Genomic DNA, 14,442 nt, shown 5'->3' with positions numbered 1-14,442 from the left:
ATTATTGGCTTCTAAGTCACTGTCAGGAGAAAACTTCACTAATTAGGCTCAGTTTTTTTAAGCAAAATAAGAATCAGAGACTCGATCTGAACCAGACTAGAGGGCCGGATGAGATGTTACAGAGGGCCGGATCTGGCCCGCGGGCCTTGAGTTTGACACGCGTGATATATGAGGTCCTCTTGTTAAAAGCCGTACTTCACTATTCCTAATCAAGCCCCGTGTTTCGATGCTTGGGGTTTCTGAAGCGATGGAATTGAAGCCGAATGGCAATAAGGATGCTTCTTTACCAGTAACTCTGGATAAACTTTCAGCACAAAAATGTGAAATAATCAAAAGACAAACATAATCAGTATTATCAGCAGAGCCATGTTGTGACATCTGTTTGGTGGTTTATATTCAGGGGAAACGGGACAGATAAGTTTGTTTCACTTATTTTAGACCACAAACATCTGAAGCAATGCGACTCACCTATAGGCATGTCTTCATAGATGAGGAGGTAAGTCGAGAAGAAGTAGTTTGTGAAAGTAGGTGGCTCATTGGACCCTGTGGAGAAGAGAAAAGACTGTTTAGATGCAGACAAATATATTCTAACAGCTTCTACAGTAAGTCTACATTGAGAACATGAGCTTCAGGGCTTGACTGAGGAGAAACAGACTAATGAATTATTTGTCTTTCCACATCATGTGGTCGGTTGCTTGTGCAGATCTTGTGCAAATATGCTTCCATTATGACATGATACAAGCTTTTCTTTTTGTTTTTCAGAAGATTCGGGTACAAATAATCAGCAAAGAAGCTGACGAGGGGCGACCTGCATCAGTCCGACTGCTGAACGGAGCGAGTCGCTGCTGTGAAGGCAGAAGCTTTTGAGCCGTCATGTGCTCGTCTGAGCGGAATAAGATGCTCATCTCTTACTTGTCAGCGTGGCTCAAAAGTGCAAAAAACATGGAGCGTGCTCCGTTGGACTGGGAGCGGCGAGAAAGCAGGTTAATAAGCACCTGTCTGTACCTGTGGCTTAATCACGGCAAGTCACCGTAATCTGGGGAGCGGAATGCAGATGGATTACAGCAACAAAATAATCACAGCCGCGATCATCAAATTCAATTTGCCTGATCAGAGAGGCAACGTTTGAGACAAGAGCAAGGTCAGCGTGTTAATGACTTCGACATGAGACGGTGAAGGAGGAGCAGATTCTCAGGTGGTCATTAAAAGGTGAGAGGCTGCAGGACAGCAGAGGATAAAAGCCTGGATAAACTCATTGTGCTTGATGGAAAGAGGCTGTGACAGCTACCTAATAACTTTTTTACTGCTTCAGAGCTGCGTGTGGTTGAAGACGTCTCCTGTCTGTCAACATGAAACAGTTATCATGACTTTGCAAAAACACCACAGCTTCCTGTCACTGCGAGTCCTTCGCAACAAGGAGCCGGATATTTCAAACTGTTGCGATGAGGGAAAAGATGGGAAAAGACCCAGGAGGCAGACAGAGAAGCCGGTGAACCGAGTCAAACACTTTATTAAAATAAAGAGCTGTCAGAGCAGCAGAGTAACAATACAAACTGAACGTTGTGTGGCGTTTGTTCACCGCGATCGCTGGAATGAGGAGCAGGTGAGCTTAATGAGGAGATGAGGTGCAGCTGGGAGGTTTAAACAGAAAAACTGAGAACAAATGAGCCGTGACACCGGGAGGAAACTCAGTAAACTCAGAGCAAATTATAAATGAATTAAATCAACTACAAAAACAGGATCAGAACAAATACTTCAGTTTAGGCTGAGCTATGAGACTTAAAAAGGAGAGATTACTAAGAAATAAAAAGTAAAAATAAACTGACAGGAAAAAACAGGAAATAACAGGAAATTACTTTCATGCAGTCATAACAGAGATAAAAAGGGAGACTTAATTTAATTTTAAAAAATGACTTATGAAATTCAACAGATAAATGTTCTTTTTTTAAAAATTGAAAACTTAGTTTTATAATAAACTAAGCCATGACAAAAGCGGACTCTTATTTTGAAGAGCATTTGAGAGCTTTATTTAAAACTTCTTCATATTTGACTTTGTTTTTTTTATTTTTATGAAGTCGTACAGGTCTACGTGCCACACTTGAATAATATAAGAAAAAAGAAAACTGCTGAGTCATGTAAGAACTAATGACTCAGCATCTAAGTCACAGCAGAAATCTCAGTCACAGACTAAAAACTATATAAAAAAATAAAAATAAATAAATCTTGTGCCATTCGAGGCAGAAACTGCTGGTGGCCATAATATATGCATTTTCTTTTATTTCAGTGTTTTACAGAGATATGACAAGTTTTACAAACTCTCTTTCAGTTGTGAAGACAAAATTCAAAGTTCAGATATGATGGAAGTCAATGAGAGTTTGGGAGTTCATACTGGGTAAAAGAAAATATTTTAAAATTGTGATGTATAAACTAAAGTTTGGGGGAAGAAGAGAAGAGTTTGGTTTGCAAAAACTAAAGACTTTCGACAGCTCAAAAGTTGTCGAGTTTTATTTTAAGAACATTCTGTGGTAAAAATCTCAAAACTTCATGAAACTTAAACCGTGATTATGTAAACACATTAAAACAAGCCAAAATGGCAGCCAAATTAGGAAAAGCACATTTTTTTGTGACCAATTTAAACAAATTTAAATGATGTTTCTGTAATTTAAAGGGTTTTTTGCAGCAGTTTTGTTAAAATATTATTGTTCTGCAAATTTAACCAATACTGAAAGATTTATTACTACCAAAAAAGATCAGACAATATTGCTGATTGAGCTGCACTGTTTATAAAAGTAGTAATAAATCAAAAATATTGACAGAAACAGGAAAAAATATAAATTAGCAAACAGTAATAAAGTTGCTTTATTTCATGCTGGTAAACTAATTATGTCAGAACTCTGATGTTTCTTTATTTATCATAAAGAAACATTTATTCATGCAACTTTACATTAACACATGTTCATACACTGACTTGTTTACAGCACATATTTCAGAAGAATTTATGATCACTGTGAGAATTATGCAACTTGAACCTGTTTTTTTTTATTCTCAGCACTGAAAATGAATGTTGAATGTTTGAAATGATAACTTTCCACAGTTAGGAGGACTCACCTTCACAGAATGAGTGGAGAAGGAGGAAAGGAAGGAGGAGCCTCAGCGCCGTCATCCTGCCGCCTGAACGCACACGCCACAACATCACCGACACCTGATAAACACACAAAGAAAACCGCGTACAGCTGAACAAATTTCAGCTCGTTTGTTGCATATTAGATGATCACACACACTCCTACAGTGTGTGCATGCAGGAAAGAAAGCTTGGCAACCTGCTGAGCTGCAATCAAATGCATTCTTTTATGTGTGGGGGTGTTTTTGTATGCAACCAAATTGTAGGGTGTTCAAGGAAGCAAATTCACAAAAACACTCAATTTACAGTACAGTCCACATGTTTACGAGCCACAATAATTGCTGCGCTGTTAACCGAGAATGAAAAAGAAAAACACCTTGTGCAAAACATAAAAGCTTTAAATATGAAAAGGTCATGAAGTAAAAGAGCAAAAACTGGAAGATTTCTGAAGACATTTTGACGTTCGAATGCAGCTCCTGCCTAAAACTCAAACAGAACTTTGTAATAATTTCATCTAAGAAAAAAAAAATGCAAACATTTTCGTGTATAAACTGTATAAGAAGTGTGAAGATAACCAAGGTAAAAAGTGTTAACACTGACACCTTCAGCAGCAGAAGACTGATGTTCACATGTGAGTTTTGATGTTTCTGCAGCGTTTAACGGAGGAGATATGACAAAATAAAAGCTTCACTTCCTGTTTTAAAGAGAAGATTTTGAGCTAAAATAAAGCTGAAGTGTGGAAGCTTGGCTGTGAGCTCTGTAATTTGGGGAGTAAACAGTTGTACAGCAGCGAGACACAAGGGGGGTGAAAGAAGACAAAAATGTCTCCGTTTTGATCTATAATTTGTTTATGTAGCAAAAAGAGTTTGAGTTTCTTGAAAAAGATTCGACAGCTCAAAAGTTTGTGACATCAGCTGTCAGCTGAGCATTCTGGGAAAAACAAAATCTGCAAAAATCATAAAACTTTATCAGTTTATTTCCATGAGATTTCAACAGCAGATGAGGAAACTCAGTTCTGTTTGGATCTCTGCAGATTTTGTTGTAAAATTGACCTTTAATGAATTATTTTAAATATGCATGACAACATATGGGTCAAAAATTATGAACAGGATGTTAATGAGGGAGCTTCAATGCTTCTGCAGCGGCCCTCCTATAAAAAGATGATCTTTATCCAAAACTGGAAGGTGGAAATCAATCTGCATTCCTCCAGTGCTGCAGAATAAACTGAAATCAGAATGAAAGAATTAAAATAAAAAAATAAATCCATCTCAATCCAGGTTTGTGTTGCTGCCGTTAAAGAATCTGAGAGATTCAATTCAGACAAAATGGCTGATATTTACAGGCGAGTGAGGAGGAATGTGAGGCGAAGAATGGGCTCCGTGTGTGTGTGTTTGTAAAGGCACATTTGTTTTCATTTGAATTCTTGTTTCCCTCCACACGACAACATTTTTACTTTTTATAACAATACAGCCAGCATTGCTATGTAAATTGCTCAATTCCTTCATTTCTTTTCCCCGTCCTGCTTTGCTAAAAACATTCAATTTCTGTTCCTTCCCTCCTCTCATGACCTTTTCTTTCTTATCTTTTCCAGCACAAATCTGATCCTTTGGTCACAACTAAGAAATTCAAACAGCCTATAAACATTACGCATTTTTTTACAGCTTAAAAAAAACACCACAAGAGAAGTTATATTTTCTGCTACATAAAAGCAGCTAAAAGCTAAATCCAGTAAATGTTACCTACAAACAAAAAGGCAGCAACAGTTCAGCTAAAACCATCAACAGACAGGCTAAAAGCTAAAAACAGAGTCAGTTTGTTGGAGCTGACTCTAAAGAGATTTTAATGCAGTTCCTGTAGTGATTTGTAGAGTTTGGACTCCAAAGATTTATTTTAACAAAACAAAAAATGCTGACGAGGCAGCAAAAACTTACAAGCTGAACTTTGAAGCCCAGAAGGAAACTCCGACAGGAGCTGAAGCACCAACAATCCTCTGACAAAAGGAGGTGACTAACAGACTGTTGCTTATGAAGGTGACTAATTACAAACCGGGGACAGGTGTGGGTGGGCGTGGCCAGGAAAATACTGAGGCTGATGTCACAGGTGAACACAGGGAACCATAAGACTGAAATACACTAAAACACAGATTGTGGCACTGCCTTATTTTAGAGGAAGATGGGTGGTAACGAAAGTAGTTTTTTGGGTTTTTTTAAAGGATAAAAGTTACAAAATCTAAAAGTCATAGCACCTATGTCCAGGATTTGATACATGTATGGCTAAAAAAAGCACAAATGGAGCAGAAGTAATTAGATTGCAATAAAACATGGAAATATCTAATAAAAACAGAGAAACAGGAAAGAGTGAATGCAGAGTCAGCATTTACAGGACAATCTGCACCATTTGATTTTTTTATTCTTTTTTTTTATTTATTTATACAATAAACAACACTTCTTTTTATCTCTAACAGACATACATCTACATTTAATGTGTTTTTTTTCTTTTCCTTTTATGAACACACCTTTATCTGGTAAGAGCACAAACAGATTCAACATTTTTACAACTTCTTCTTTCCAGCAGGAAAAAAAAAGCAAAGAAAACGAATAACCTCTTAGAATTTAATTTTCCATTGTTGGGTATGATGATCCAGTATTAGGTATCTTATATTGCACACCCCGGAGCACTTCACAGAATGAATCTATACACTTTTCAACCTGGTAATTTCAACAGAAGAAGCAACGAGACCTGAGGAGAAAATCAGAGTGTTTTTTATGTTTACATTCGATATATGGTAAGGATTCATCAGACCCACTGGGACAATCGATAACACCCATCCCAGCTCCAACTCCAGCGGTGAACAAGCTCCTCGAGATTCGGATTTTAGTTTCTGAATTTCCCCTGAAAGAGTTGGTTTGTCAATAACACTTTTAGACGGGGTCTTCGTTACTGAATAGAATCTGCACACACGAGCGCTGTAAAAATTAAAGGGCTGGAATTCCTAGAAGAAATGCATATCGCCCTTCTATGAGTTATAGACGAAGAGTTATCCTTGTTTTGGTCAAACATGTAAAATATTGTTCCATACGATCATACACAATCAGTCCCTCCAGGATGTCGCGGGCATTTTTTGTGATTGTTGCGGCTAAAATGCCTGATTTCGTGGGGCATTTTCCTAAAAGTTGCTTTTTTTTTTTTACAATAAAAAACCATAAATTTTAATATATAAACCAAAAATACTTAGGTGCTTTATTTGAGAACTTTGATAGCTTCTAAACTGACATTCATGAGCATTTCTGGATTGTCCCTGGTCTGCAGCTCTCCTCACATGTTTTGCAGACACAAAGTGTTTGTCGATGCGTTTATGTTCCATGATTACACTGCAGGACGTGCAAAAACAGCTGCAGCTGGGGAGGAAACTGGTTTGCTGAAATCTTTGTGGGCAAATGTGAAGCATTAGCGCACATTTTGGCTTCGGTCGTTGCTCCTGCACGCTCCTGGCATTCTGATGTTAACAGGAAGTGACATCATGTGTCTTCTTCCTGATGTTAATTGGGGTTATTTTGTATTCCACGCTACACAAACCCACAAAGAAGACACTAGACCGCAGAAACGGTGGCGAATCGCTTTAGAAACAATAAATATTGGGTTAAAGTTGCTGGAAAGTTGTGGTGTTTTGAGCAAAGTTGCAAAAAGTTGCGATTTCGCGGGGTTTGCTTGATTTTGCGTTAATAGTTGCAACATCGCGAAATCCTGCAGGGTCCGCACAATATTGATCTGATCGTGCTCCAAGTGCATCTCAGCTACGACCACATCAACATTCGGCTCAATGCCTGGAACACCGTTATAGATATTTTTGTGTTTCCTGGGCTCGATTGGCTGCAGCGGCCATCTTGATTTAATCATTTGTCACATACAGTGTTTACTTTGTTTCATTAACATCTTTCCAGCAGTTCATGATATATTTTGCTAACAGACAGGCAGTTAACCCCAATATTTAAGCTCAGAATATGTGTTTTAATTGACTCTCAGCTACTACCACACCAGATTTTAGCTCAATAATTAATAACTTATTTAGCTTTGTTGTGGCAGTCATCTTGAATTGGGTTAAATCCAACTTTATTTGTTTGTTAGTAAAATATCTCAAGAACTATTGGACAGATTTTAATGAAATTTCCAGAACATAATCATAGGATACCTATACAACTGATTAACATTTGAGATTAAATTAAACATGGCCGCCACATCTAAGTGGCTACATAAACTGAGCTCAAACTTAGTCCAACTTAGCGGGCGATATGCATTCCTTCGAGGATCGCTATACCTTTTATTAAAGGAGTTTTGAATTTTGTCTCGAGTAAATAAATAATAATGACTTTTTTTCTGAAAGACCAAATTCTGAACATTTGGAGAAATATTTAAATCTAATCTTATTTTTATTGTCTGAATACATAAATCAGTGGAAGAATGTGTCATTTGTGACTGAGGTGAAATGAACATTTAAGCTTCTCATACCTCATTTGTTGAGACTCTTGAGTTCAGCGCAGTCCTAATTCCACTATTGTTATGTTATAGTACCACTTCAAATAATCTGAGGGAAAATGCTGTTAATTAGCTCCATTTTAAGGTTTTACACGGCCGACTTGAGCTTTTGTGTGAGCGAGCGCCGTGTGTTTTATGGTGCCGCTGCAATCACTCCATTAACAATATGGTTGGCAGCGAGTGGGAAGGTGTGTGTGTGTGTGGGTGTGTGTGTGAGACAATCAAAGACGGCTCGGCTCTCCGGGAGCACAAGACTTGATCCTGATTTCCACACTCCAGAATTAAAATCAATTCATTGATAACAGGCTGTGGGAGCCAGAGTTTATGCAGAAAGGCCAGACTGAGCGACACATTTATTCAAGTGCAGGTTTTCTTCTGTTCCAAGACAAAAAAAAAGGTAAAAGATGCACTAATTGCAGTGATCTGTGTTAGTGGCTTAAAAAGCTAAAGGCCTAACCTTTCTGAGGTCATCCTATAACGAGAAATAACGGAGCCATTTTGGTTTAACCTTGAAAAAAACATGCAAAACCTCTAATATGTCTAACATGTCTGTAAAATTCCTGGATTATAGCCACTTCCACACTTTGCTGTGGCGGCCATGTTGAATTGGATGGACTCCAACAGTTCATTAGTTGCAGATGAAAATCCAGCGTTCACATTCTGGACGTTTCATTTAAGGAATAATTCACCCAAAATCCAGACAAACACAGGAAAAAACATCAATGAAGTCAGATCAGATGAATAAAATAAAAGAAGGTGAATCAGGGGTCATTAGAGGACAGTGATGGTGGTCATTGTGGGCGGAGCTCTGCTTCTATCAAATCTTTAACAACCTTTGACCCCTTCCTGTTATCACCACCCCTCAGCTTCACCTAAAGATCTTAACCTGTGTCAAATATTAATATTTTCAGTTTCTTTGCTTTAGTTTTCAGAAATACGAAAGGTGGGCGATAATGTTTAAGCCTGTGTGTCTGTTAGCAAAATTTCTCATGAACGACTGGACAGATTTTAATTAAACTTTCATGAAAGGCAGCGTTCCTTCAAAGAACGCCAGGGCTTTATTTATATCAGGCTCAGAGCTTCACAATGTTTCATTTCTTAAATTAAATAACAGTTGAGGTTGCTCAGCTGTATAAATATTCTGCAGGTTTTTTATTCTTTGTTTCTTGAGTCTCCTAAAAAAGTCGACACTCAAAATACATTTTTTTTTGTATGTATGCAGATAAGTTTTGCTTTGGTAACTGAGTGTTTTGGAGACTTTGTGACTAATTGTGCATTTCATGAACATTTATCAGCTTTGCAGAGCAAATAGAAAAAGAAAACTCCTCTGGACGTGTACTGCACTCGCCAACAGTTATTTTCCAGCCAGCAACGTTTCTCTGGGTGAAGTGCAGATCCATATCTACATGATTAGTTGAGACCTGATGTCTTATCTGGCAGTAATGTGTGATTAAAGCAGAGTAAAAGAGAAATATCTGGACTTACTATTCTCCGTCCGAAGAGACCTGTCGGCTCATATGACCACATCACTTGGCTCGAAGCCTTCGATATTATCTATTAAAAGGCAGTTGTGTCTGACTTGCCTGAACCTGAAACGACCCCCTCTCAGAGGAGTGGGGGGGTTGGGCTTCAGCCGCCGGCCAGAACTGGATCGTCGCAGCAGATTGATGCGAGATTTCTGCTCACATAAAACAGCCTTCACTCATTAGCACATTGATCAGAGTCAGATCTGAACGTTTAGGCTCCATCAGGCGGGAGGGAGGGACGGCGACGTGATCTCTTCATCTCCAACCTGATGTGACTTTCTGAAAGTCTTGCTCAGCAAAATCAAGCCGTTGGTCTTCAGAGCAGGACGTCAAGTAATAATCAAACATTAATTAATTAATCAGCACCTTCTCTCATCGCCTGCCACCGAAGGTGAGAAATAAAGATTTTTGTTTTATTTGTTTTTCTGTACTCTTAACAAAATATCTCATGAATTACTGAATGAATTTAAACAAACTTTTATAAATGTAATCATTGGGTTGGCTGCCACAGACGACTGACTGGAGGAAACACAAAAATGGCTACAATTCAGTCAATTTTACAGATATATACGGAGCTAAAATCCGGTGTGGTAGTAGCTGAGCTTCACCCCAAAACTACTTTCACAACATGTCTGCTGGTGTCAACCATGTTTGTCTGTTAGGAAAATATCACAAATTACTGGATTGAAACTCTCAGAAAGTAATTAATGGCTGAAAATCTACAACTGATTAACTTTAGGAGTCAACCCAATTTAAGATGGCCACTACAACTAACTGACCTTTGCCTTCATCTCATTGAATTTCATACATATTGAGATAAACAACAATGCATGAGATCAGTTATTCAAGGTTTAACCAAAATGGCTACAGCGCCATCATTTCTCAGCAAAAGATGATCTTAGTTTAAAACTCTGGAATTAAAGGTGGCGGGTGATATGCATTCCCTTTAAGGAATGCTAGGCTTTTAACTTGAAACAAACCTTTCCAATCATTGATAAAAACAACTTCAAAACAGAAAAACAACAGATTTTAGAAGAATCCTCCCTCTCAGGTCCCAGAATCTGGACTGAAGCCTCCCTTCAATAAAAGATCACTAACTTCTCCACAAACAAACAGCAGATAAAACACACGGAAAGGCAACATGGTTGCATCTTTGATCCTGCGCCGACTGACGAAACATCAGCTCCCACAGAACCCGAGATGATGGGGAGGATGAGAGCGATGAGGTGTCGCACTTCGGCCCGTTCTTACAAAACACTCGAGGAGGAACGACTCACGCTGTGCTCCGTCTGTCTGACAGAAGTGGGAGGTGATTAAACTTCACTGAGAGCAAAGAAAACCATTTGTGATTTGCCACGATAGTGCAAGCTGGGAGTGGGTCAGCAGACGTGTGTGCAGAGGTACAAGGCTGGAGAATACAACAACATCAATGTGCACAGCCTACAAATGAAAATATGAAACATTTGTCTATTTTCTCACAATTCTGAGTCACCAACTGGTTCCCAGCAGTCCCAGCCCAGCGAGATACAACATTTATGACCACAAGTCTGATGATCCAACTACAGAACGGACCAACGAGCTTCGGCCCGAGGAGGCTTGGTATCAAACACACTGATGGACCAGCCAGCGTTCAGACATGGAGCTTGTCCTGGTCCACCCATAACACGGCAGTTTAACAACACCAGACGTATTTGACCCAATCATCCCCCTGCTGATAAACTCATCTTTGCCCATGAGGTCCCCTGAAAAAAGAACGGATTCATTCCAGGGTTCTGTCCAAGAAGACCGGCTCATCCAAACTGGTAATTTCGATAAATGAGAACTTCCAACCGTCAGAGCAGAGCAACAGGCGACACTTTCATTTAACAAATACTTACAGGCAGATTTCAAAGCACCTAAATAAAGCCCTGAATGATCTGCTGAACTGAATCACCATTTGCTGTATTTTTATTTAAATCTGTCAATATTCATGGGAAATTTGGATCTTAACTACATTTAATTTGCATTTAATTGATGCCAAACGACTTCAGTGATTTCATTTTTCCATCTAACTGATTAATACCAAGCTCCTAGCATTAATGTTTAGCCATTCAGTCTAATTTTTTTCCTATGGTATAAATTAGAAATGTATTGTGATGTTAACTATGACTTGATTGAATATTTAGTGTGAGACTGCAGTCTTACAGATGCATAATTAATCAGTTCAAACTACAGTATTTCTTTATATTATACCTGCCACCTTCCTCAGATTTCATCACAGTATCATACAAAAAAGAAAAAAAACAGACCTAATGTGATATTAGATCAACTAAAATAGTTAATTTCTTGGTTTTGGTCATTCCTGGTATCCTCCTGTTGTGTCTCCTCCGGTTCAGGCTGCTTTCCACACATAAAAACCCCAACAGAGCTGGCATTAAATTACACTTTTCTTTGTTGTACACAGTTTGGTTTATTGGCTGAGGAGGATTTATTTCAACACAGACGATGCTGCCGGCCTGGATATGAATTCATGGTTTAAATGTGGGAAGTTAGAAGCTACAAAAAACAAACAAAAAAAATCTCAAAAATGTTTGACAGAAATCAGGAGCAAACAGAGAAATTGTATTTTCTGAGAAAATGCAACGTAATGCTGATATGTGCTGAAAAAAAATGAAAAGGAACACTGGCTGAAAGCTAAAAGGAGCTAAAAAGAATCAAAAAGTTACGACAAAAAGCTAATTAAAAGCAGCAAAGCTGTAGCTAACAGCCAAAAGCAGCAAAGACATAGCTAAAAGCTAAAAGTAGCATTAATAAGAAGAAGGTTTAGAGCAGAACAAAGTATCTGTTTGTCCCTTAGTGGAGATCTTATGTTCGTAAATTAAAAGTTAAATGTTTTAATAGGTATAAAAGTTAGAAAGAAGACAGCCACAGCACCAGCCTCCTGAACGAGCTGAATATTCTGATGTATGAACGGCTAAAACAGGACAGTCTGCAGAAGTAGTTAGGTTAGAAAAACGTTTAGAAAATATAAAACAGGAAAACAAAGTGAACGCTGACTCAGCATCCTCATGGTAAACGACAGTAAGATTAGAGTTGATGAATCAAAGAGTTCAGAGGTGAAGTCAGTGAGCAGATGTTTGCTTTTCTCTGACATCCAAACAACAAGCAGAGCGAAAATCATCTCCTCCGTCCTCCGTCCTCCGTCCTCCGTCCTCTGTCCTCCACTGCTCCGCGGGATTCTTTCTACCGTTCTGCTCGAGTGCCTCGGATGATTTAATGACCACACACACACACACACACACCACGACGGGTGTCGAGATTGGAAAGGTGGGAGGCGAACTGCAACGTTCCTTCAAGGAATGCATATCGCCCGCCGCTGGCTCCAAAAGTTAAATCAGTTCTGGAGGTGCATTCATAAAGAAATTTCTGCAAGTTCCACTGAAATCCATCCACTGGTTCATGAAATATTTTGCTGACAGGCCTGCTCACACACACTCAGCATCACTCCATAGTTCCTCCAGCATCCAAACAGTTTCTACTCCTAATTGACCAAATCTTCCCCGGAAGTTTCAGTCCCAACGTTCTTCCTGGAGCATATCGAGATAAATAAGATCCATTTAAAGAAAAACTTAAATTTTCCTCCCACCGCTGACTCTAAACACTCGTGAGTTTGACTTTTTTAATTTTACGTCCCTTCTTTGTCCCTCTGAGTCAGTCAGATATGGACTCTTCGCTGTTTTCCCTCCACGCTTTTTGTCTCACTCACCTCAGATCATTTTCATGATGGCGCATTAAGAAGAATTTCAAACTAACCTCTGCAGTTTGTGAGCATCTTTAGTGTCTATTTCTGCATCAGTTGGGGAAAAAATGCAATAAAACACAAAGGAGCAAACCTGCAAGGTGAGGAAACATTATTACCCACTGGCAAAGGAGGAGCAATAATGTTTTTGCCAGTTTGTTTGTCTGTTAGCAAAATATCCCATGAATCACTGGGCAGATTTTGATGAAACTTTCAGGCATTAATCAATGAGTGTCCAGCTACAACTAATTAGGATCCAATTCAAGATGGCCACCACAGCCAACAGGCCTTAGAAAACACAGAAATGGTGATAACTCAGCCAATTTAACAATTTAACTTCTTTGCTTAAAACCCTAATTATTGGAGTAGTCTGTCTGTTAGCAAAATATCTCACAAACCATTGAAATGATTTTAATGAAACTTTCAGGATGTAATTATTGGATGTAGGCCTACAACTGATCAACTTCTGGAGTCAGCGCAATACAAGATGGCTGCCACAGCTAAATAACCTTAGATTACACAAAAATAGCTTTACCTCAGTGAGTTTAACAGATATTGAGGTAAGATTTGGTGTGGTAGTAGCTGAGAGTCATTCACAACATCTGCTCTGAGGGCTAACTGAGAATGTGAGATGAGGTGGAGCTTTAAGTTGTTTTAAGGTTTGACCAAAGCGTCTCCAACATAAGATGATCTTAGCTTCAAACTCTGTCATGAAACGTGGCGGGCGACATGCATTCCTTCACGGAAGGCTAGGCTCGTAGTTTTAAATGAGTGTGCACACATGGAAACACGATCCTGAAGGTTTATCTGCTAAAAGCAGCAAACATGAACCTGTCCAGCTGAGCCGCGGTGCGCTCCTGCGACCCGCTGCTGCGTTCAGGTGACACATGAATAAATGAGAGGGAATCGTTCTCAGAGCTACCTGAGATAACCCGGAACACCTGACACCTATGCGCAGACACGCATTCCTCACTTCTCTCACTTTAGCCGACTAATTGAACCGCCTCAGCAACAGTTAAAGCACGAAAAGTCCGAAACACTTCGGACCGACTGCGCGTAAAACTCCAGTTCAGGAGCGCAAAACTCACCGGGCACCAGAACGGCATCTTTCCTCAATCAAACTACAGATTCCCTGCTGCGGCCATGCCTCTACCTCCGAGTGTCCGGGAACTGATGTCCTACCTTCCTCTGTCCGTGTCCGTGTCCGGCCGCGCGCCTTCACACCCGACTGTCCGTCCTGCTGCGGCGCGGAACCAAGTCTCGGCTCCCCCCCTCTCCTCCCCTCTCCTCCCCTCTCCCCCCCTCTCCTCCTCTGCGCAGCTCTGCCACGCGGAGACACGGAGGCAGCAGCGAACTGATCAACCTGCGTTAAAGTGACAGTTCAGGTGTTTGGAGGTGGGGCCCCGTGGGAAACTTCTTATTAGCTCACAGACGTGAACTCTGACCGTGGTGACGAGCAAACAGCTAGTCCGGCCGTGCCATGG

The 14,442-nt window shown here is 39.7% G+C and overlaps 1 protein-coding gene across 7 annotated transcripts in view; it reads right to left on the bottom strand.

Moving 5' to 3' along the window:
• cdh23 (cadherin-related 23) overlaps positions 1-14,241 on the bottom strand; it is a 188,980-nt gene extending 174,739 nt beyond the window's left edge. For 5 of the 7 annotated variants that reach the window (XR_005232685.1, XM_017424250.3, XM_017424254.3 and 2 more), the window contains exons 1-3: positions 14,047-14,147; positions 3,109-3,202; positions 469-543 (exon numbers count right to left, since the gene is read on the bottom strand). Coding sequence is in view for 6 of the 7 variants with exons in the window: in XM_017424250.3 (XP_017279739.1) it covers positions 469-543; positions 3,109-3,202; positions 14,047-14,064 (187 nt within the window). In the remaining variant the exon portion in view is untranslated. Of the gene's footprint in view, positions 1-468; positions 544-3,108; positions 3,203-5,052; positions 5,172-14,046 lie in introns of those variants that run through there. The other 2 variants (XM_017424252.3, XM_017424253.3) reach the window with 2 other exon arrangements.
• Between the last annotated feature and the right edge of the window lie 201 nt (positions 14,242-14,442).

This window comes from Kryptolebias marmoratus, linkage group LG22 (assembly GCF_001649575.2).
Source record: "Kryptolebias marmoratus isolate JLee-2015 linkage group LG22, ASM164957v2, whole genome shotgun sequence".
Lineage (NCBI taxonomy): Eukaryota > Metazoa > Chordata > Actinopteri > Cyprinodontiformes > Rivulidae > Kryptolebias > Kryptolebias marmoratus.
This window is presented reverse-complemented; position numbering and strand designations above follow the sequence as displayed.